The 25,294-nt window shown below is 38.4% G+C and overlaps 1 protein-coding gene across 2 annotated transcripts; it reads left to right on the plus strand.

Annotated features, from left to right (window-relative positions):
* The first annotated feature begins 120 nt into the window (after positions 1-120).
* hps5 (HPS5 biogenesis of lysosomal organelles complex 2 subunit 2) lies at positions 121-24,973 on the plus strand. Of its 2 annotated transcripts, none has more exons than XM_052120044.1 (23): positions 121-232; positions 4,881-4,993; positions 5,664-5,774; positions 7,012-7,076; positions 7,193-7,385; positions 7,505-7,635; positions 11,336-11,557; positions 11,946-12,017; positions 13,214-13,302; positions 13,634-13,812; positions 14,123-14,281; positions 14,460-14,616; positions 17,471-17,582; positions 18,050-18,196; positions 18,306-18,374; positions 18,525-19,120; positions 19,309-19,429; positions 21,615-21,764; positions 22,191-22,310; positions 22,476-22,589; positions 22,678-22,784; positions 23,501-23,873; positions 24,250-24,973. In XM_052120044.1, exons 2-23 carry the CDS (start codon positions 4,892-4,894, stop codon positions 24,308-24,310), a joined length of 3,450 nt encoding a protein of 1,149 aa, XP_051976004.1. In that variant the 5' UTR covers positions 121-232; positions 4,881-4,891; the 3' UTR covers positions 24,311-24,973. The 2 variants fall into 2 exon arrangements, with proteins under 2 accessions (XP_051976004.1, XP_051976003.1); XM_052120043.1 differs by lacking the exon at positions 121-232 and adding an exon at positions 2,123-2,232.
* The last annotated feature ends 321 nt before the right edge of the window (positions 24,974-25,294 follow it).

The raw sequence follows: 25,294 nt of genomic DNA on the forward strand, positions 1-25,294 counted from the left end.
TGGATTAAAAAAGATTGTTTATAGCAGGTTAGATGTTATTTTATGCCATGAAATCCCCAAAAAGAGGAAGCGCTGTATTTTGACCATACTACTAAGTGGCAAGAATAGATCAGTTTCAGATGAACGTGAAGCCTTCGATAAGAAAAAGTCCCAAAAATACATACGTGCGTCTGTGTGAGTGAAACCAAGATATCTGAGCAAAAGGAAGGACATTTCTATTGTGAATATAATTGTGAGTTTTTCATATTTGAGCCTATTTTTAAGATTTATGCATTTCAAATTCAAAAGCAAAATTCCATTTAAATTTAAATTTAAAATTCTGGTTTATTTAATTTTGTTAAATATTCCGAAACTCAATTTGATGGAATTTTGTTTTGAAATTAAAATGCATAAATCGTACAAAATGGGCGTAGATATTATTTAGTGTAATTTATTGTCTATAAATTTCTCTTTGCACATTGCAACTCGGTTACTCAATATTTTGATTTGTTTTCCTAGCAAAATAATGTGTTAAAAATACTTAGTTTTTGCAATATTGTGTTCAGTCCTATTTTAAAAAAAACGCCTGTTTTTAAGATTTACATATCATAATAAAATTCCATCAAATTTAATTGCGTAATCTTTAACAAAATTAATCACACTTAAATTTATTCTAGATTATTAATTTAGTTTTGTCAACAATTATGCAATTCAATTTGATGGAATTTTGTTATAAAATTTAAATGCGTAAATCTAACGGTAAAAATAGGCTAAAATATTTTTATTTTTCAATAAAACTTAGTTTTCACAATATTGTTTTCAGTACTATTTTAGCCTATTTTTAAGATTTCTGTATTTCAATTTCATAAAAAAAATTCAGACAAATTGAACGGTGTAATATTTACCAAAATTAATACAACAAAAAATATATCAGATTTTTTTGGTTTGTTTTTTGTATAATTTTTTTATTACTCAATTAAATTTGAAGAATTTTACTATGAAATTAAAATGTATTTCTTAAAATATTTTATAAGCGCAGACAATAGATCTTGAATTAAAGGAATATTCCGGGTTCCTTTAATTCAAGTTAAGCTCAATCGACAGCATCTGCAGCGTAATGTCGATTACCACAACAACAACAAAAACAAAATTTCGACTCGTCCCTCGTTTTCTTTAAAAAAAAAGCAAAAATGGAGGTTTCAGTGAGGCACTAACAATGGGAGTAAATGGGGCCAATTTTTGAAGTGTTTAAAGTCAGAAATGTTAAACTTATAATTGTATAATATTACTTACATTAAGTCTGATGTTAAATCTTGTGTATTATTTGAGCTGTAAATCTGTCATTTTAGGCATTATGTCGTTAAAATTGGATTTTACACAGAAAAGGTTAGTAAGTGATTTTATCACACTAAAATCATGTTAACACACATATCGTTTACATCTTGTGGCTATACGTCTGAAATAGTGAGTATTTTAACGTTTACAGTTTAGGCCCCCATTGACTTCCATTGTAAGTGCCTGACTGGAACCCAGAATGTTGCTTTATTTAAAGAAAACGAGGGACGAGTCGAACAAAATTTTAGTGGTAATCAATATTATGCCACAAATGCTGTTAATTGAGCTTAACTCGTATTTAACCCGGAATATTCCTTTAAGTTTATTTTTCATACCTGACTGAAAAATGTAACGGTCATTCTGTGTTCAATAGGGGTAATGGTTATGTTCATTATTTGATAAAAATGAATATATCTTCATATAAATCTGGTGCCAACACTTTGAAGGTCGTAAGATCTTTCAGATTGAGTCTTTGCTATTTTTGCTTGCTAATGGAACTGGCGTTTCTCTCCTGAGCGTCTCAAATATCAATCAATACCAACAAGAGCTTTTAATGGACCGAAGCACCCGCGATCTACTGCTAGAATGCCTACGCCTCTATGAGAAACACATTTAAGGATATAAACCCTCAAATACAATTCAAATAATATATATAAAATATCTGGTAAGACAAATATGAATTTCTCGAAGTACTTCGTGTTCAGTCACGGCCAATGCGCCTGAAAATAGTCCCCTGTGCTGACAGTGAATCACTCCGCGTCTTACAGTGACGTGTTCGAGGCGGAAGTAGCGCCGGTCAGTTTACAGTCAGCTGTCAAACACACACGTGATTTCCACTTTACACACTATTGTGATCCATTCTTACTACATTTCTGGAGATTTAACGCACATTTAAATGAGTCTGGAGCCCAGGAGGAGGTAAAAACATATTTTAATGCATCTTCATTCATATCAAATGTTTTATTTAAATTATCGAGTTTGTCTTAAACACGTTTACCAGCTCAGATAAGTTTATCTGCTTTATTTACAGAGTAAAAAAAAGGTAAAAACCTCTCTTATTTCGCTATAAATGTTTAAATGATGTAACTTTAATGATTCAATCATTCAGTGAGCTGAACTGTTACTGCAAAAGTACCGACAATTCCCATTTATCTTTTACTTTCATTTTAAACTTGCGTTTTAACAACAAACATGACCCCAAACTCACACAAAAGGAGATTTATTTGATTGTATAAAATGTTTTTAAAGTTTGTCAACGCTGAACTATGACATGCAGTGTGTTTTTAGACGAATGGGGAAGTGGTGAGTTGGTGTGCATGTGTGTTTGTAAGTGCTTTTCTGTTTGAAATACAAATTTAAATCCCTAAAACTAAACTAAATACATTATATGTCATATTTGTGAGAAAAGGGTTTGCATGGTTTATTTTTCTGGTTAATTCAGGCATTCTTTTATGTTATAAATATGATACAGTTAGATTACGAGGTTTATAATAGTCCAGAATTGTCCTTGAATACTATATTTTCATATAAAAAAAGGATAAATTGAAGGGTGGATGTATGTGTCCTAGTCATGCTTTTTCAATTGGATTCTTCTGGAATCATATGACAGAGAGCTGAGACGGGCTGTGTACTAAATCCTAGTAAGTTGCCTAGTAAGTCAGCATTTTTTTTTTTTTGGCACCAAAGGCGTGATGACAGTCTGAATGCCAAAAATTGCTGCTGATTGTTGAGTGTTTGTGTTCCTCATCATCACTTAATACTAAATACTGTATTGTATTTAATACAATTCTGTGGTGGACTTGACACTGTTTTTTTTACATTAAATGTCAGACTCCTTTGAGTCATTTCATAGCTAACATTTTATTTATCCTAAATACATATACACAATTAAATCATATTTCCACACACTTCTTTTGGGAAGTGACGGCTAATAAAAAAAGTAATATTTACCTTGATTTTTCCTTGTTTTCTTCAAGTATCTCAAGCATGCTCTTCACTGATATTTGTCGACTTATATAAAAATGCTTTGGTTGTATATTATGACCAAAAATGCTGCACCGCTAGTGCTCCAAAATGAAATGTTGTGTGTCTTTAAGTGCATATGGCCACAAATGCTTTTTGGAATGCACCTATGCTGCCCAATAATGATGCATGCAGTCAAAATTCCCACCCAAAAAAAACGGTAGGCACTTTTATAATGCCAGCTGTTGATGACCAAAAATGCTGCAGGGGCCTGTGATTTAAAAAAATTATGTATTCACCACGAGTGGTTTAAAATGCATCTGTGATGATGCCAGGTCCCAAAACGCTGCCTAAAAGTCTAGGTATGCCCAAAAATGTTGCACGGGCCTAAAATGCGCCCAAAAATATTGCTGGGGCCTAAAATGCGCCCAAATATATTGCTGGGGCCTAAAATGTGCCCAAAAATGTTGCAAGGTCCTAAAATGCACCCAAAAATGTTGCAAGGGCCTAAAATGCGCCCAAAAATGTTGCAGAGGCCTACAATGCGCCCAAAAATGTTGCAGAGGCCTAAAATGCACCCAAAAATGTTGCAAGGGCCTAAAATGCCCCCCAAAATGTTGCAAGGGCCTAGAATGCCTCCCAAAATTTTGCAAGGGCCTAGAATGCACCCAAAAATGTTGCAAGGGCCTAAAATGCGCCCAAAAATGTTGCAGGGGCCTAAAATGCCCCAAAAATGTTGCAAGGGCCTAAAATGCCCCCCAAAATGTTGCAAGGGCCTAAAATGCACCCAAAACTGTTGCAGAGGCCTACAATGCGCCCAAAAATGTTGCAGAGGCCTAAAATGCGCCCAAAAATGTTGCAAGGGCCTAAAATGCCCCCCAAAATGTTGCAAGGGCCTAAAATGCGCCCAAAAATGTTGCAAGGGCCTAAAATGCGCCCAAAAATGTTGCAAGGGCCTAAAATGCCCCCCAAAATGTTGCAAGGGCCTATAATGCACCCAAAAATGTTGCAGGGGCCTAAAATGCCCCCAAAAATGTTGCAGGGGCCTAGAATGCACCCAAAAATGTTGCAAGGGCCTAAAATGCACCCAAAACTGTTGCAGAGGCCTACAATGCGCCCAAAAATGTTGCAGAGGCCTAAAATGCGCCCAAAAATGTTGCAAGGGCCTAAAATGCCCCCCAAAATGTTGCAAGGGCCTAGAATGCACCCAAAAATGTTGCAAGGGCCTAAAATGCGCCCAAAAATGTTGCAAGGGCCTAAAATGCCCCCAAAATGTTGCAAGGGCCTATAATGCACCCAAAAATGTTGCAGGGGCCTAAAATGCCCCCAAAAATGTTGCAGGGGCCTAGAATGCACCCAAAAATGTTGCAAGGGCCTAAAATGCGCCCAAAAATGTAGCCGAGGCCTAAAAATGTTGCAGGTGCCTAAAATACTGTCTAGGTAATACCAAAAAATGTGTCTAGGGCCAAAAACGCACAAGCTTGTGATAACAAAACATGCTGCACATGTGTCTATGCTGTCTAGATTTGCAGCTCACGAGGTTTTTCAACACCGCCACAGCGACTCATGAGGATTATGTATATGTTTGTTTATTCCCCTTTCAGAGCAGTGCAGGATGACTCCTGTGGTACCCGAGTCTTACACTCACGTGTTGGCTGAGTTTGACTGTCTGGACCCCCTCCTCTCTGCCCTGCGACTGGACTCGGGCCGGATCAAAGTAACACACACACACACTTACGAAACTACATGATATACATGTTGTGTAAAAGTAAGAGTATGTTTTTATTGTGACAGGTTTTATGGCTCCCATTATTCAACCTGACCTGAATTGTGTGTGGTGGTGTTTTTAGGGAACATCATAAAATCTCTTTTGGTTTCTGTTCTGTTTATTTGTTTCCTCATCACCAGCATATCAACACACCCTAAACCACATGGAGAATTATTTTACCTGACTGTTGTATGCGTATCACTGCACTGATTGGCTGCTTGAGTGAATCTCACAAAACCATTGAGTGAAATTCAATTCAAGGTTTCACATTTCAACCCAAATTCAAGTGGGCGGAAAACATTCAAACTTATAATTAAGCCTGTTTTAAGGACTGTTTCCAGCCTCATTAGATTCTCATTAATGTAGATGGAAATGTATAATCAAATTGACTCTAATGCAATGCTCTATATATATATTTCTCATTATGGTACTAATAATGTCCCACATGCTTAATTTGAAATAATGTCATAGTGCAAAAACTCGTAATAGTCATAAAATTTGGCTTCATTTTCTTAATGCAAAATGTATATTTTTTGTTCTTTTTTGCTGATTTTGGGGTGAAACGTGACCCAGACATGTTCATGACAGATTCCTCCCAATATTCATTTGTGTATTGCAGTGCACGTGTCTCTCGGTGTCGAAGAAATGGCTGGCCCTGGGCACGTCTGCCGGAGGACTTAACCTCATTCAGAGGGACGGATGGAAGCAAAAACTGATCCTCACGCACAAAGTACAAACAACAAATGCAATCTGTTAATCATTGAGCTGATACACACACTTACGGTACCTTTAGCTGTTTGTTTACATGCAGTTGTTCCACTTTGTCGATTAGATGACTTCACATGATCTCTTAAAGTGTGTTTGAACTTTCTAAGGTCAGTATAAACATTGCGACATTATATTTATCACATGTTGGTTTTTGCCTGTGTTTTATTGGTGCAACCTAACAAAGTATACAGAGTGGGGATGCACAGTATATTTGTGACCATATACATTTTGGCCAGTTTTAAGTATATAACCGTTAAAACAGTGGAAGCAAACAAATAAGGTCAAAAGAATAAATTAAAAAAAAAAGCTACAGAAGTAGAACGTGAAATTACCGTGATCATGCAACTCAATGTGCACATCTAGATCTTGCTTATATTACAGGGATGCAAACTACTCACCATTCAGCTAATGTCACCTTTTTTTAAGCTTGTTTGCACAAATTGTTTGGTAAAATTTCTACATTTTCCTTATTAAAATCACTTGAATGGGTTAGTTTAAATGTAAACACTTTAAGAGCTTTAAATGCAACCAAAAAAATCTTTAAAAACAAAGAACAAAGCAACTAAAAATATATATCTTACACCTTTTGCACCGCTCATGAGTTTGCATACCTGCAGTATAAATGTATAATAATAACTAGAGGTCGACCGATTGTGGATTTTGCCAATACCGATAGCTAAGGTGCTGGGAAAGTCAGACAATCGATTAATAAATCGATTTATAGCAATTTCTTTATTATGGTGGGCAAAGACGAAGAGTTCACAATGAATAAAATCCTCGATGCAGTTTAATGTTCAACCAAAATGCCAATAATAACCAGAAAGAAATGGAAGATGTGGTGCATAACGCAATACTTTAATAGGTAAACAAGCCTGAAACACACCGGGGACTCTTATTTTGAAATGACGAAATGATCAAGAAAAAAACTGTCTGAAACTATAGACATATAAATCCAAAAAGCAGCTATCGGCACCGATTAATCGATTAAAAACGATATATCGGTCTCCCTCTACTCCTGACCGTTAACGGCCTTAACATAAATATTAATGTTCAGCTTTTCTTCATCCAAAAATGATATATTCTGCAACATACGCATACTGCGCACAGAGCGATCACAGCCGAAGTATACTTTGCCCGTAACAGTTTCCGTAGCAGTCTGATTAAAAATGATCAATATCTTCTCTAATGCCTTTATTTAGGAAGGCTCTATCACGCAGGTGGCATGCTGCCCCCATGATGAGGACTTTATCGCTGTGGCAACGAGGTATTCCTGTTTACCTTATCTGTGTTAAACAATTATGTTTGTTTTTACCAATCTGAGCACATATGATGTGTGTGTGTGTGTGTGTGTGTGTGTGTGTGTGTGTGTGTGTACTCCAGTCAGGGTGCTGTAGTGGTGTGGGAGCTCCACTTGGAGCGCCGTGGTCGTCCGGAGCGCGCATCTGTGTCCTGGGAGCATCGTGGACAGACGGTTACGTCTCTGTGTTGGGACGCCTCGACCCTCCGAGTGTTTGCAGGAGATGTTGGAGGGAAAGTGTCCTGCGTACGGGCTGGGTCCTCTAAACTTGGGAAGGTAAAGGAAAATGAGTTCACCTCACACACACGTGGAAGCTTCAGTGTGTCGTTGTGGCCATTTTTGATTTAAATAATAATTTGCATATTGCGTTTCTGTCCTTGTGTGTTTCCAAACAGGGCTCTGCATTTGTTATCTTCCCAGTTCAGACCATCACCACGGTGGATTCCCGTGTCGTCCAGCTAGGGTGCATGGATGGACACCTGGTGGTCTCGTCTCTCAGTCGCTGCTACCTGTGTGACACTGAGAGGTGTGTGTTGGCTAAAACAGTCTCACTTTAAAAGTCCTGAGGCCTGAAGACACTGTTTACAATGCACAGAGTGTATGTGAGTGAAGAGAATGTCCTGCATTGTCATAAATTATGTCCCATGGCGAAGCATGATTCGTTTCAGGGCAGTTGGTAGGATTTTAACTTATATGTGAAAACTCCAAATTAACACCTTTTCAGATTCGGGTTCAGGTGAACGCGAAGAACTCTGTGTTCTTCTAATCCCAAATATATTTAACCTTATTATATATATATATATATATATATATATATATATATATATATATATATATATATAAAATAAAAAAATATATAAATAACTGTTCATTTATCCATCATGTATCCACAGTTTTCCTGATCAACCACTGGGTGGCGCCATGATGATTATGATATTCTGGTTCTGGTCTTCGTAAAAAGAAATATAAAAACTACCGAAATTAGCGATCCAGAAGATGAACAACAAGCATATTATGAATTTCTTGGAGTAAAATTAAGTTCAGACTCAATTTATGCAGTTATTGGCTGTCAAAACTACCCAAAGTAGTAAATTATATCAACATAACTAACCTCGGGCCATCGCATCGTCATCTACCCACTCAGGTGAGGTGCTGTCAAAGCTACAGATGATCATTAGTGTGTAATTTTTTAGTTGAGTACTCTTACCCTTGAAAATCGAGTAATCGATTACTCATAAATTAGTAAAAAGTATGACATAACCCTAGAAAAACGAGTAATCGATTACTCATAAATTAGTAAAAAGTGTGACCTATCCCACGAAAGCGAGTAATCGATTACTCGTAAATTAGTAAAAATTGTGACATAACCCACGAAAGCGAGTAATCGATTACTCATAAATTAGTAAAAAGTGTGACCTATCCCACTAAAGCGAGTAATCGATTACTCAGTAAATTAGTAAAAAGTGTGACCTATCCCACTAAAGCGAGTAATCGATTACTCAGTAAATTAGTAAAAAGTGTGACCTATCCCACAAAGCGAGTAATCGATTACTCAGTAAATTTGTAAAAAGTGTGACATAAACCACGAAAGTGAGTAATCGATTACTCGTAAATTAGTAAAAAGTGTGACCTATCCCACGAAAGCGAGTAATCGATTACTCGTAAATTAGTAAAAAGTGTGACCTATCCCACGAAAGCGAGTAATCGATTACTCGTAAATTAGTAAAAAGTGTGACCTAACCCACGAAAGTGAGTAATCGATTACTCAGTAAATTAGTAAAAAGTGTGACCTATCCCAGCAGTGTCGATTGCACGTAAATTGTAAAAGTGTGACCTTTCCCACAAGTGAGTAATCGATTACTCGTAAATTTGTAAAAAGTGTGACCTATCCCGAGCAGTATCGATTACTCGTAAATTAGTAAAAAGTGTGACCTATCCCGAGCAGTATCGATTACTCGTAAATTAGTAAAAAGTGTGACATAAACCACGAAAGCGAGTAATCGATTACTCAGTAAATTAGTAAAAAGTGTGACCTATCCCACGAAGCGAGTAATCGATTACTCGTAAATTAGTAAAAAGTGTGACCTAAACCTCGAAAGCGAGTAATCGATTACTCGTAAATTAGTAAAAAGTGTGACCTATCCCACGAAAGCGAGTAATCGATTACTCGTAAATTAGTAAAAAATTGTGACATAACCCACGAAAGCGAGTAATCGATTACTCATAAATTAGTAAAAAGTGTGACCTATCCCACGAAAGCGAGTAATCGATTACTCGTAAATTAGTAAAAAGTGTGACCTATCCCACGAAAGCGAGTAATCGATTACTCGTAAATTAGTAAAAAGTGTGACATAAACCACGAAAGTGAGTAATCGATTACTCGTAAATTAGTAAAAAGTGTGACCTATCCCACGAAAGCGAGTAATCGATTACTCGTAAATTAGTAAAAAGTGTGACCTAACCCACGAAAGCGAGTAATCGATTACTCGTAAATTAGTAAAAAGTGTGACCTATCCCACGAAAGCGAGTAATCGATTACTCGTAAATTAGTAAAAAGTGTGACATAAACCACGAAAGTGAGTAATCGATTACTCGTGAATTAGTAAAAGTGTGACCTATCCCACAAAGCGAGTAATCGATTACTCATAAATTAGTAAAAAGTGTGACCTTTCCCACGAAAGTGAGTAATCGATTACTCGTAAATTAGTAAAAAGTGTGACCTATCCCACGAAAGCGAGTAATCGATTACTCGTAAATTAGTAAAAAGTGTGACCTATCCCACGAAAGCGAGTAATCGATTACTCGTAAATTAGTAAAAAGTGTGACCTATCCCACGAAAGCGAGTAATCGATTACTCGTAAATTAGTAAAAAGTGTGACATAAACCACGAAAGCGAGTAATCGATTACTCGTAAATTAGTAAAAAGTGTGACCTATCCCACGAAAGCGAGTAATCGATTACTCGTAAATTTGTAAAAAGTGTGACATAAACCTCGAAAGCGAGTAATCGATTACTCTTAAATTAGTAAAAAGTGTGACATAAACCACGAAAGCGAGTAATCGATTACTCGTAAATTAGTAAAAAGTGTGACCTATCTCACGAAAGCGAGTAATCGATTACTCGTAAATTTGTAAAAAGTGTGACATAAACCACGAAAGTGAGTAATCGATTACTCGTAAATTTGTAAAAAGTGTGACCTATCCCACGAAAGCGAGTAATCGATTACTCGTAAATTTGTAAAAAGTGTGACATAAACCACGAAAGTGAGTAATCGATTACTCGTAAATTAGTAAAAAGTGTGACATAAACCACGAAAGCGAGTAATCGATTACTCGTAAATTTGTAAAAAGTGTGACATAAACCACGAAAGTGAGTAATCGATTACTCGTAAATTAGTAAAAAGTGTGACATAAACCACGAAAGTGAGTAATCGATTACTCGTAAATTAGTAAAAAGTGTGACATAAACCACGAAAGCGAGTAATTGATTACTCGTAAATTTGTAAAAAGTGTGACCTAACCCACGAAAGCGAGTAATCGATTACTCGTAAATTAGGAAAAAGTGTGACCTATCCCACGAAAGCGAGTAATCGTTTACTCGTAAATTAGTAAAAAGTGTGACCTATCCCACGAAAGCGAGTAATCGATTACTCGTAAATTAGTGAAAAGTGTGACATGTAAGTGCAACTTATATTTTGTTTTATTCACAAATGTTACCAAGAACTGTTTCGAACTTAAACTAAAAAATAAAATGAACATTATGTATATTGATATTTAAAAATAACAGTAAAACATTTGCACTCACCCGGAGCTTATGTAGAAAACGATACTGACGGCATTAGCAGAATTTTTTATTTTTATGAAAAACAAGTGGTGAAAGTTGGCTTTTTTTATGCGTTCTGCCCGTGTTCAGAGATTTAACACTCATACACTCATACTGGTATGAAAAGCTTCTAAGTTTCTCGTACCGCTTCGTATTTTCTTTCCACCATAAATGCAGATCCTTGTCCATTGGTCTGCATGACTCCCAAGGGTTTAGATCGGGTTTGAACATTGGTGGGATGGATTTTTGCAGCGATGGGTAGGGGATGTGGGGGTTGTACTTGCTAGTCGTGGTTATTGGGGGGATAATAATTTAAAAACAATTAATGAAAAATCATCTGCTCGCTTCCAAGGTCTCGTTTTGTCTCACACTTGAATCTGTTCCTTCCTGTCTTTCTCTCTCAGGGAGAAGTTCTGGCGTGTGGGTAATAAAGAGCGAGATGGAGAGTTTGGGGCGTGTTTTCTCACGCTGGGTCAGCGGGGTCAGGCGGGCAGTCCTCCTCCTCTGCTGTACTGCGCCCGGCCGGGTTCACGGATTTGGGAAGCCAGTTTCACCGGAGAGGTTCTGAGTACACACCAGTTCAAACAGCTGCTGGCCTGCCCACCACTGCCACTCATCTCTTACAAGTGTGTGTGTGTGTGTGTACAGTCTAACACTTCACATGTTCCTGATTCATTTGTGTACTACTCGTACTATTTTTGCAGTATTGAGTGTGTGTATAATTCATTTTCAGAAGGCATGGAATATCTGGATGACTGCATTTGCTAAAACGAGCATTATACAACATGGATACTGTTTTACATACTATTGTTTAATAGCATGCAGTATACAGTTTTTAAACGCAGTATTCACTAGTAAATCAGTAGTAGTCTGACTAAATATCTCTCTCTAGATAAACTCTAGAGCAGCTCTTATCACATAGGGTGTGTTGTATTGTAAATTTTGTTTTCTGAATTACTCAACATTCCTCTCTATCACATTCTCCCTCACTTTCTGTATTTGATGTGTGTTTAGGAATGAACCACATTACAACCCTGAACAAACGAGTCCACAATCTCTGGCGTTCCCAAGACTAATGCAGTTTGGGTAATGACGTCTCTCGAGTTCCTCATCTTCCTGAACTATCAGTGCTATCTACTCATTCTGTATTATTCATATTTTCCACATTTTTGAATAATAGTTAAGTCAGCTAAACTATGAAATAAACCAAGAGAGGACCCCTTTGTGAGAAAAATAATAAACATGTCATGTTTGAAGAATTATTTATTCAAATTTTATAGGAAGAATATATACTTTTAATTAATTTGACAGCATCTTTTTCTATTATAGTAATGTACGTAAGAGGTTTAAACCCGGAGAGAAATATTTTGGGTTATGAAATAGTTTTTTTTTTTTACTTATTTTATCTCTTAAGCACCCCTTACTGCCCCCTTGGGTTCTCCGGACCAAATTTTTGAGAACATTATTGATATTGAAGGAGTTTATATGTACGCTGGATGCTTTTTGACTACGTTTCTTTCACTATCACCTCAAACTCATTTTTTTCTTCACTTTTTTTAATTTAAGGCAATTTATACATAAGCATGACTTAAATTTGTCTACAAAACTATTATATATCATTTCAGTGTATGCTTTTAAATAAAAATGATATAAATATAAAGATTTTGAGAAACATAAATTCAGTCAGGATAGCAAATGTTTTACATTTAATAATTGACTTGAAAATTAAATATGAACTTGTGTGTGTCTCTGTGTTTGTGTCTGTGTGTTTGTGTCTGTCTGTGTGTGTGTGTTTGTGTCTGTGTGTGTGTGTCTGTGTGTTTGTGTATGTTTGTGTGTGTGTGTGTGTGTGTGTCTCTGTGTGTGCGTGTGTGTTTGTGTCTCTGTGTGTGTCTGTCTGTTTGTGTGTCTGTCTGTTTGTGTGTCTCTGTGTGTGTGTGTGTGTGTCTCTGTCTCTTTGTGTGCGTGTGTATGTTTGTGTGTCTGTGTGTGTGTGCGTGTGTACGTTTGTGTGTCTGTGTGTGTGTGTGTCTCTGTGTGTGTGTCTCTATGTGTCTGTGTGTGTGTTTGTCTCTGTGTGTGTGTGTGTCTCTGTGTGTGTGTGTCTCTATGTGTCTGTGTGTGTGTTTGTCTCTGTGTGTGTGTGTCTGTCTGTTTGTTTGTGTGTGTGTGTGTGTGTGTGTGTGTGTGTGTGTGTGTCTCTGTCTCTGTGTGTATGTTTGTGTGTCTCTGTGTGTGTGTGTGTGTGTGTGTGTGTGTGTGTGCGTGTCTGTGTTTTTTAGTGAACAAAACCTGCTCACATGGACTGATTCGGCTATCTACATATTCACCCCTCACAGTGGGCAAGTCCTGCTGTGGACAGAGGTCAAAGGTGAGATGTATAAATGTATATAATATGAAAACTCTCTCATCATTGTCTCACCCTAATGCCATCACAGATATGTAAGACTTTCTGTCTTCTGCTGAACATAAAGATTTTCAGAAGAATAATTCAGCCCTGTCGGTCCATACAATGCAAATGAATGGGGTCCAATGATGAGTGAGGAAATTATGAGAGAATTTTTATTTTTGGGTGAAGTATTTATGTCTAAAAGGATTTCATTTAGACAAGAGAGAATAGAAAAAAATAGACTATTTATCAAGTAAGTATTAATATAAAAATGTAATGCTCGTGGATTGGATCTGTCGTCTTTTCTCTCTAGACGTAGCAGAGATCACAGTTTTCCGAAATGAGTTGTTTTGTCTACATGGCGATGGTCGTTTGTCTCACCTGTCGTTGGTGTCACCTGAGCGCTGTGTGGAACGGCTGTTGAAGAGAGAGAACTGGACGCTTGCCGCAACCGTCACCTGCATGTTTCAGCACACTGTTATTACATCCAGGGTACACACACACACACACACGAGGAGGTTACCCCAAGTGACTCTACCCTTCCTAGCAACCGGTCCAATTTGGTTGCTTGGGAGACCTGGCTGGAGTCACTCAGCATGCCCTGGATTCAAACTCGCGACTCCAGGGGTGATAGTCAGTGTCAATACTCGCTGAGCTACCCAGACCCCCACATACTAATTTACAACATTAGTAGGCATACACAATAAATGCACAGTATGTAATAACCATGCAAACATCGCAGCAGAAATAGTACGAGTAGGATGGTAGGATGCTCTTCCAAATTTTTCCATTTCCTCCTCAGGCCAGGAAGTCCCTCCCCATTGACCGACTGGAGCAACTCAAGGCTCAGCTAAACTCCGCCTCCCAGCAGCAGCTGATTGGTCAGCTGGAGGAAGTGATCAGTAAACTAGAGCCACTGGACTCGGCTTGCAGCAGCCGCAGGAGCAGCATTTCCTCTCACGTAAGTGTAAAAAGCACACACAAATATCTCTCACTCCTGCTCATTTTCTTGCCATATAGGAAGATAGTTTATATATAAATCTAATCACATGTAGTGAGGTTTATGCTTAAATAATTTTTAAACAAATAATACAATTCGCTGATCGGGTGTAAAATGTGACTTGCCATCTTGTTGGCAGGAAAGCTTCAACGTTTTGGACTGCGGTATCTACCGCGTCATCAGCCGAAGGGGCAGCCAATCAGACGAGGACACCAACTCCATCGCCAACCAATCGATGCTCGAGGAGGAACGGCTGAAGGAGTTTAATTTCACTGAGGAGGAACAGGGCGAGAACGGTGAGACTGAGAGACAGTCACTCATCGAGTTAAAACTGGAATAATTTCAAGTCATTTCAAACCTAAAAGGGATGTTGGTGAGTTTGCCAGACTGTGATTGGCTCTCTCAGTGGGAATTCTGTGTTCTGATACGGGTTGGGAAGTACTTTTATCACATTTCAATACTGACCAGAAAGGAATTTTCTACCACATAATACATACAGTAAAAGGATTCTGCACATGCAGCTGGTTTTCTGCAGTAATTGGTCATAAAATGTGATCTCATCTTCATCAAAGTCACATGTATAGACAAAAACGATGTGCTTAAGCTAACAACACATGAACAATTATAATCTTTCATGTTTTTTCATTGAACACATCCCATTAAACATTCACAGTGCTGTGGAAAAAGTAAGTGAACCCTTGGATTTAATAACTGATCGACGCTTCTTTGGCGGCAATAACTCAATCAAGCCTTTCCGGTAGATGCGGATTAAATCTGCACAACGTTCAGAAGGAATTTTGGACCATTCTTCCTTTCAGAACTGCTTCAGCTCAGCCATATTCTTAGGATGTCTGGTGTGAACGGCTCTATTGAGGTCATTCCATAGCATCTCTATTGGGGTCTAAGGTCTGGCTTTTCTTATATTAAAGCTATTCTGTAGTTAATTTACTTTGGCGTTTAGGGTCATTATCCTGTAGGATATCTTGATAAAATCTTGATAAACGGGTCCAGGCCCTGAAGTAGAAAAGCAGCCCCAAATCATGATGCTCCCTCCACCGAACTTCACCGTTGGGATGGTGGTTCGTGGTGCTCTTTTAACACCATACGTAGTGTTGCATGATCTTCCCAAACAATTCAACCTTGCTTCATCAGTCCACAAACATTTTCCCAGTATCATTGTGGAGTGTCAAGGTGGTCTTTGGCAAACTTCAGGTGCGCAGCAATGTTTTAGTTGGAAAGCAGCGGCTTCCTGCGTGATGTCCTGCCATGAACACCATACCTGTTTAATGTTTCCTGTATAGTAGACTCATGAACAGAGATGTTAACCAGTTCCAATGAGTCCTTCAAGTCTTCATCTGTCACTCTAGGGTTCTTGTTTACCTCATTGAGCATTCTGCGGTGTGTCCTTTGAGCCATCTTGGCTGGACGGCCACTTCTAGTGAGTAACTATAGTACTAAATCATCTCCATTTATAGACAGTTTGTCTAACTGTGGTCAGATGAATATCTAACGGCCACTTCTAGTGAGAGTACCTATAGTACGAAATCATCTCCATTTATAGACAGTTTGTCTAACTGTGGACAGATGAATATCTAACGGCCACTTCTAGTGAGAGTGCCTATAGTACTAAATCATCTCCATTTATAGACAGTTTGTCTAACTGTGGACAGATGAATATCTAATGGCCACTTCTAGTGAGAGTATCTATAGTACTAAATCATCTCCATTTATAGACAGTTTGTCTAACTGTGGACAGATGAATATCTAACGGCCACTTCTAGTGAGAGTGCCTATAGTACTAAATCATCTCCATTTATAGACAGTTTGTCTAACTGTGGACAGATGAATATCTAACGGCCACTTCTAGTGAGAGTACCTATAGTACTAAATCATCTCCATTTATAGACAGTTTGTCTAACTGTGGACAGATGAATATCTAACGGCCACTTCTAGTGAGAGTACCTATAGTACTAAATCATCTCCATTTATAGACAGTTTGTCTAACTGTGGACAGATGAATATCTAACGGCCACTTCTAGTGAGAGTACCTATAGTACTAAATCATCTCCATTTATAGACAGTTTGTCTAACTGTGGACAGATGAATATCTAACGGCCACTTCTAGTGAGAGTACCTATAGTACTAAATCATCTCCATTTATAGACAGTTTGTCTAACTGTGGACAGATGAATATCTAACGGCCACTTCTAGTGAGAGTACCTATAGTACTAAATCATCTCCATTTATAGACTGTGTGTCTAACTGTGGACAGATAAATATCTAACGGCCACTTCTAGTGAGAGTATCTATAGTACTAAATCATCTCCATTTATAGACAGTTTGTCTAACTGTGGACAGATGAATATCTAAACTCTTCCAGATGACTTTGTAACCCTTTCCAGCTTTATGCAAAGCAACCATTCTTGATCGTATGTTTTCTGAGATCTTTTTATAAGTCAAAGTAGCTCTAACCCACTCCTCCAATCTCGTTTCGTTAATTGAATGCCAGGTTTGCCAACTCCTGACTGTAATTAGCTTTTCTAATCGTTAGCTTAGGGGTTCACATACTTTTTCCCCAACCTACACGGTGAATGTTTGAATGATGTATTCAATACGTACAAGAACAATAGAAAAATGTGTGTTATTATTTAAAACAAATTATTGTAATTTAGACACAAGACAAATGTATACATAAATGCAGGGTTCACATACTTTTTCTTGCCACTGTAAAACTTCTGAGCAAGAGAGTAATAATTTATCTTTGTGTTCTGATTAGAAAACTACACAGGAATGTTTTACAGCTACGTGTTGTCTTAAAGTCTACTCGTATAACTCCTGTCATGTGACATATTTCTGGGGGGAAAACCCAGTTTGGTATTTTTGTTGGTATTTTTTATGTGTGCTGTATGTCAAAATATCTTGAAATAAAAGACAGTGAAAACATTACTCATTTATATGGTGTTCGCAACATGTTTTTGTTCACTTGCTGGCTTTTTGGTGTCCATTTTATTTTTTGGCTTGTCGTCTTTAAGCTTTTGCTTCATGCTCTAATGACTTCTGACTCTATTCTTTTTCTCCATTCATGCCTCTATCATTTCAACACTTCTTTCTTTCCTATTCTTCCTTTTATCCCTCGTTTCTGTCCTAAAGACTCTCAGTCTGTGCGAGGAGAGAGCGACAGGTCTGACCTCGGTCTGCAATTCCTGCCGCTGTCTTTCCGCCCAAAGCCACCACGAGTCGCTCTGCAGGCGGTACGAGACAGGTACGCCCACGTTTACACATCTGTCCACTGAAACTTTCCCTTTTTTTTATTGTGATTTCATTTCCCCTTAAATTCCACTCCAGACTGACTGCATTGCTCTGATTGGCTGGCTGACAAGGAAGCAAAACTCCACCACAGTGTCAAATTTATTTATATACTGCCCAAAATGCAGCTGGCGCACCCAATGTTATTTATAAAACAGTAACTTCCTATTTCACTTCATGTAGTGTCACATATTCTCTGTGTCATTTCATACTGATGTGTCTCGTATGATTGGTAAGGTTGAGATTTAATGATTATTTCTCCTCTTCATTTAGAAATGGTTGTTTATCTGAAAACCAGCTGTATTTTAGGAGCGTATATGTCTCTGTTGGTTGAGAAGCCTTTGCTTTTGCATTTGTAAATATGTATATACTGTATATATGTGTGTGTGTGTGTGTGTGTGTGTGTGTGTGTGTGTGTGTCAGTGTCTCTAGCTTCATGAAGAAGACCACAGAGAAGATCAACACTCTCCAGATGAATGCTGACCTTTGGCCTCGGCCTGACCTCAAGGAAGGTGTTCAAGGTGATGTCACGGCCCCTGCAACCCCTCTTCCAGATGAAGTGGACCATGAGTGAGTTCCACCTCGTTTGCTTCAAGATACCTGTCCAGCTCTTTAATGTTGCAATTGATGTTGTGTATATAATAGACATTGTTTTGTGTGATTTTATTTTGTCTCTCAGTGTGAATTCAGAGCAAACCAGTTCAGAGTCTGAGCTGCAGGAATTGAGGGTCGCCACACAGAAAGCTGTGTGAGTTCAGAGTGCTACAATATACTGTATATATATATATATAACACTGCCGCTCACTGGATGTCTTTTGTTTTTGGCAGCATTCGGAGTAAATTATTGTTATCATTGTATTATTACACGCTTTAGAGGTAAAGTTTGCTGTGTCTCCAGCTCTCAGATCCAGGACCCCATGGTTTTACTCGACCCTGTCTGTCTTGGAGAAGTGCTCCGAGACTGGGCTCCGGTTCTGGAGAGGGTCCTGGGCCCTGAAGATCACACCAGACCAGGAGAAAGCGAAAATGTAATGACAAAAGAGGAGGAGAAGACCTTGGAAGAAGAAGAAGAGGTCATGCCATCAATGTCCTGTTGCGTTGTGATTCAACCGGAGCGCTCATTAGCGACTGACCTGGATGAATCCTCAACCTTTCCTGAAGAAGAGGACCATGAAAGAGAGAGCATCCCATGTTCAACTGCCCCAGTCAGAGCGACGTTTCCACCGCTCGCTAACCCTGTGGAACTAATCCAGCTGTTTTCCCCCAAACCTATGCCTCCTGATCTTAACACTGACCTCTCGCAGTTGGCCTGTCTATATCTGGACTTGGGCTGTCCGGGAGGATTACGGGATGAGAGAGGAGGGGTGGAGAGTGTGTGCGTGTTCCTCAGGAGATATTTCTTCCTGTTGGACCAGGAGAGAGTGAGGAAGATGTGTATGCTGAAGTACAGAGAGCAGCCCGAGGTGCTGAAGGCGTACGTCGCTGGCATGCTGGGTAACCTCTCACAAAAATATTGATTAAATGATTTATTCAAGCAGAAAGAAAGCACTTAAAGACATCTATAACTGCAGCTATATTTAACTAAAAACACAGCGCTTATGAAAACGTAATACAACACAGCGTCGTCTGTACACGGACAATTCAAAATGGCTCATATGGAAGTATTCTGTGTTGTGTCGTAGAGTTCACGCAGGCCAGTAAGGTAGTGGAGGTGATTCAGAAGGGAGATCTGCTCAAATCTTTGCGCAGTTTGCGAGACCTTCAACCCTGGAATGCACCTCTGCTCCTCTCACACCTGTACAGGTGAGACTACATCACTCAGAGCATTACACACACACACACACACACACACACACACACACACACACACACACACACACACACACACACACACTGAGGAGGGAATTAATCATGCCCAAAGGAATTATGCAGATCAGGCAACGGCACAAATGTGTCCTCATAATTTGATGAATTACATAATTGATACTTTTAATAAAATTCAGTTTGCTGCCTGCTTTTATCTGTCAGTTATAACGCAAAGTATTATGAGCCTAATTTACAGAATCTATCCTATCTATCTATCTGTCTGTCTGTCTGTCTGTCAATCTAGGCATCCATCCATTCATCCATCATTCTTTACTATTTATTTACCAATCCATTCATCATCATCCATCCATCGTTCTTTACTATTTATTTATTTACCAATACATTCATCCATCATCCATCCATCCATCCATCGTTCATTACTATTTATTTATCCATCCATCCATTCATCCATCCATCGAGCGTTCTTTACTATTCATCCATCCATCATTCTTCACTATTTATTTTTCTATCCATCCATCCATTCATCCATCATCCATCCATCCATCGTTCTTTACTATTTATTTTTCTATCCATCCATCCATCCATCATTCTTTACTATTTATTTACCAATCCATTCATCCATCAATTATCCATCGATCATTCTTTACTATTTATTTATCCATCCATTCATCCATCCATCCATCGTTCATTACTATTTATTTATTTATCCATCATCCATTCATCCATCAATTATCCATTGATCGTTCTTTACTATTTATTCATCCATCCATCATTCTTCACTATTTATTTATTCATCCATCATCCATCCATCCATCGTTCTTTACTATTTATTTTTCTATCCATCCATCCATCCATCCATCATTCTTTACTATTTATTTACCAATCCATTCATCCATCAACCATCCATCGATCCTTCTTTACTATTTATTTATCCATCCATCATCCATCCATTCATCCATCCATCCATCATTCTTCACTATTTATTCATCCATCATCCATCCATCGTTTTTGCTATTTATTTATCTATCATTCATCCATCCATCCATCCAGTTCATTACTGTTTATTTATCCATCCATCCATTCATCCATCCATCGATCGTTCTTTACTATTTGTTCATCCATCCATCATTCTTCACTATTTATTTATTTATCCATCCATCCATTCATCCATCATCCATCCATCCATCGTTCTTTACTATTTATTTTTCTATCCATCTATCCATTCATCCATCATTCTTTACTATTTATTTACCAATCCATTCATCCATCAACCATCCATCCATCGTTCTTTACTATTTATTTATCCATCCATTCATCCATCATCCATCCATCCATCATTCTTCACTATTTATTTATCCATCCATCCATCATTCTTCACTATTTATTTATCTATCCATTCATCCATCATCCATCCATCCATCGTTCTTTACTATTTATTTATCCATCCATCATCCATCCATTCATCCATCATCCATCCATCCATAATTCTTCACTATTTATTTATCCATCCATCCATTCATCCATCATCCATCCATCGTTTTTGCTATTTATTTATCTGTCATTCATCCATCCATCCAGTTCATTACTGTTTATTTATCCATCCATCCATTCATTCATCCATCCATCATTCTTCACTATTTATCTATCCATTCATCCATCATCCATCCATCCATCGTTCTTTACTATTTATTTTTCTATCCATCCATCCATTCATCCATCCATCCATCCATCCATCATTCTTTACTATTTATTTACCAATCCATTCATCCATCAACCATCCATCGATCGTTCTTTACTATTTATTTATCCATCCATCATCCATCCATTCATCCATCCATCCATAATTCTTCACTATTTATTTATCCATCCATCCATTCATCCATCCATTCATCCATCATCCATCCATCGTTTTTGCTATTTATTTAGCTATCATTCATCCATCCATCCAGTTCATTACTGTTTATTTATCCATCCATCCATCCATTGTTCTTTACTATTTATCAATCCATTCATTCATGCATCCATCCATCCATCAATCCATCCCTCCATCATCTCTCTGGCTTTAAAATGTTCCATGTGGTAAAATTCCCAAAACGTAAAGATAGTTTGTTTGATAAAACTCAATATTCTATCATATTAATGTTTGTTTTCCTCTTTACAGACTCTATGAGAAACATGGAGAGGTGGCCGTTCGTGCCTACCCACAGTTCTTTCCCACAATTCTCCCCTCTGACATTATGGCCATGGCTCTGCCCAGCCACTTCCTGCCCTATCTGGACAATCTCGTCCAATCACGAGCCGAGCAACAGAGGTGCAGCCGCTTTCCTTGAATACAGTTCTGTCTTTATTTACTCATTTTAACCCCGTATGACTTTTTTGTACTACCACGGAACACAAAAGGAGATGTTAATCTGAGAATGTTAGTCTCAGTCACCATTCACTTTTATTGCATGTTTTTTCTATACAATGAGAGTGTATGTTGACTGATGCTAACATTTTGCTGAAGCTCTCCTTTTGTTTTCCATGGAAGAAAAACATGAGGGTGAGTCAATGTTGTGGTGAACTATTCTTTTAATATTGTGTGTTCATCGCTATTGTTTAGCTCAAGATCAAATGAAATACAAGACCGGATTTGTTAAAACACACTTTTCGGTTTACATATTTGTTATTAATGTGTTGTTGCTTGTTTGCACGAGAAAGTTAAATAAAGAAAATCGAATTTCTTACTTTTCTCCAGGTTGTCTTTCCTGGGTTCTCTTCTCCAGCCGGAAACTCTGCGACAGGATTGGTTGGAACTGGCGCTATCCCATGATGCTCCACAAAAGGCTGACACACTCACTCCTGATGGGCAGCCCAGGTACACACAGCAATTGTTAAGCAACTAGATTTTTATATTTTTCTAAAGAAATGGTAAGTGGTGCTATCTAGTGCTTTGCTCTACTCTTGATAGTTTGTTCTGGGTGGTTTAAATACTATTCTACATTATGTTTGGTTGACTGTAATGTCACCTGCTGGATTATAGGTGGCGCTCTCATTACTTCAATTGGGGTTACGGACGTCTTTTGTCTCTTTTGATCCGATTGCCTGCTGATCTGACTTCCAAACAGAAGATGCTGGAGACGTGTAGAACTCATGGGTGAGTGTAGAATTGGACTGAATGGAATTGAAACGGGATCATATCCAGTGTGACTGTGTCTGATCATCAGTGTTGTTTTGTTTCTCAGGTATTGGATGGGTTACTTGTACCTGTGCAGAGAGCTCCAGCGACGGTCGGAGGCTTTCAATGCCATTTGCAGATTGGATGACATGATATTACTAGAGGAGGAGGATGGTAAAACAATCACTTATACACCATCCATCCTCTCTTCCTACCGACGTAATAAATATCTTTACTTCCTCCTTTTCTTTCTACCGCTCTCATAAATGTCCTCCTTTCTTTCTGTTCCTCGCTTCCTTTCTTCCTACCTACCTACCTAATACATTTCCTTCCTTCTTTCCTTTTACTTCTTTTCTTCCTTACTTCCAATCTACCTAATGAATGTCCTTCCTTCCTACTTTCTTTATATCCTTTTTTCCTTCCTTCTGACCTAATGAATGTCTTTCCTTCCCACTTTCTTTCTTCCTTCCTTCATACCTACCTAATGAATGTCCTTCCTTTCTACTTCCTTTCTACTTCCTTCCTTCCTTCCTTCCTACCTAATGAATGTCCTTCCTTACATCCTACCTACCTAATGGATGTCCTTCCTTCTATCCTTCCTTTACTTCTTTTCTTTCTTACTTCCTACCTAATGAATGTCCTTCCTTACATCTTACCTACTTAATGGATGTCTTTCCTACCTTTCTTCCTTCCTTCTTTCCTTTCTTCCTACCTACCTAATAGATGTCCTTCCTTCTATCCCTAATTCCTTTACTTCTTTCCTTTCTTCCTACCTACCTAATGAATGTCCTTCCTTACTTCCTTCCTACCTAATGAATGTCCTTCCTACCTTCCTTCCTTCCTTTCCTTTCTTCCTACCTACCTAATGAATGTCCTTCCTTTCTTTTCAGGTATTGTTCCTCAGTCTCTTGATGAATGGGTGTTGCTTCTCCAGCTCTCTCAGCAAATCAGCAGCAGCATCAGTGATGAAGTCCCGCCCACTGCTTCTCTGCCCACCAGCAGCAATATTATCAGCACCACCAACGGAACCTGCTCCAGTAAAACCAATGGTAACAGCACAGACAAGGGTTCTCCTGAACTATCTAACGGTTCCACTGACTGGAGTGTTCGTGTCAGCCCGGAAAACATCATCCTGCGGCTGGTGAGAATCTTCGGGCCGGACCAGGCCCTGGTGGCCCAGCAAGAGTCTGGGGTACAGGTGAACCTCAGTCCACGGTCCACGCTGGTCTGTGATCTGCTTCGCATGGCTGAGAAGCGGCAGAGGTGAGAGAAAACGCCCCTTGAATGGCAGTACATCACTGTGACTGATCTTTTGGGTTGTACTAAAATCATAAGATGGAAAATGAATGTGTGTACATGTGTTATATTTAAAATGGCATACTACCTACTTACTTTAAAAGAAGGTAGTATGCAGTATGTATACTATGCACAGTATGCACATTTTTTGTATGCATGTAATACCCGGATTACCTAAAACGTGCCGAAATGTGAAGTGTACACTGCATGGGATGCACAGTATGCAGTAAGCAGTATGCTAGAATTCAATTCTGAACATACTGTTTTTAAAAAATAGAAACAACAGATTTGATACATTTTTATTCTCATATATTCTTTCTTATTCTTTGTTTCTGACTCACAGAGCGTTGATTCAGACCATGCTGGAGCGCTGTGATCGGTTTCTATGGTCTCAGCATGCTTGAGACGCTGCAGTAGGGTCCTAGTGTCCACCTGATCTCCACATGTCCCTCAAGGATCCAGCGCTGTTCTCTATATGGACACAGATTGCTGTCTCTAATCTGAGCCTGTTTCTATGCAACTGCACTAGGATCATTTGCATTTAGTGCATAAGACTGATTTCAAAGCCTGCGTATCTGTTTCTAGATCAGTTTGTCTTGGATCATTACCTCCATTGGACATTTCTTAGCTTTTCAGACCAGCGCTGTGATTTGAGATCAGATTCAATTATATTGTCCCGTTGAATTCAATGTGAAAATGTATGTAAAACTACTCTGAAATTCAATCTGCTTGTGTTTATGACGAAGGTCCAATGTATTCAGTATTGCTTTAGAGTTATGTATACAGTATATATATATATATATATATATATACAATGCTTACATATATGTTTATCTATTTAATTGCCTTCATTTGAAAGTATTTGAGAACACAAACGAGCCTTGAGAAATGAGGAAAAACGAACAAACCCACACATTGTGTTCCTTTAACAAAGACGAGTTTGAATAATTATGAATGTATCAACTACAAGACTTTTTGTAACTAATGTCCAGTGGTTTAACTGATTAACAGGCTACTCTTAATGAATGCATAATAAATATGAGTATCATGCTAATTTAATGTTAATAAATTAAACAAATTGTCATTTTGTGGTGACTGTTGATGTTGCTTTTTTTAAGCAGTTTTGCATTGTAAAGTCAGCAGGGATAGTTTCACTGTGTTACATAAACACATTTACATCTAGTGCCAGCTTGGCACTGCTTTCCTCTGTAGGTCAGCGAGGCACGTGTCTGTGTCACAAATATAAAGTTATCTTCATCTGTGCATGCGAGAAAGAGAAGTCATCAAACTGGAATCCCCTGTTGACACCCTCGGTTCTCCTCACTTTCCAATTTCTCATATCGGACTTTCAGAACTGTGTGTTTCTCTCTCTGATGCTCCACTGACCT

Source organism: Xyrauchen texanus, chromosome 46 (genome assembly GCF_025860055.1).
Source record: "Xyrauchen texanus isolate HMW12.3.18 chromosome 46, RBS_HiC_50CHRs, whole genome shotgun sequence".
NCBI lineage: Eukaryota > Metazoa > Chordata > Actinopteri > Cypriniformes > Catostomidae > Xyrauchen > Xyrauchen texanus.

Bases quoted from the DNA above. Each gene is read 5' to 3' on its own strand.
- hps5 (XM_052120044.1), top strand. From the start codon at position 4,892: ATGACTCCTGTGGTACCCGAGTCTTACACTCACGTGTTGGCTGAGTTT. The intron at 5,775-7,011 runs GTACAAACAACA...GCCTTTATTTAG, and splicing joins AACTGATCCTCACGCACAAA to GAAGGCTCTATCACGCAGGT. The intron at 17,583-18,049 runs GTACGCCCACGT...TGTGTGTGTCAG, and splicing joins CTGCAGGCGGTACGAGACAG to TGTCTCTAGCTTCATGAAGA.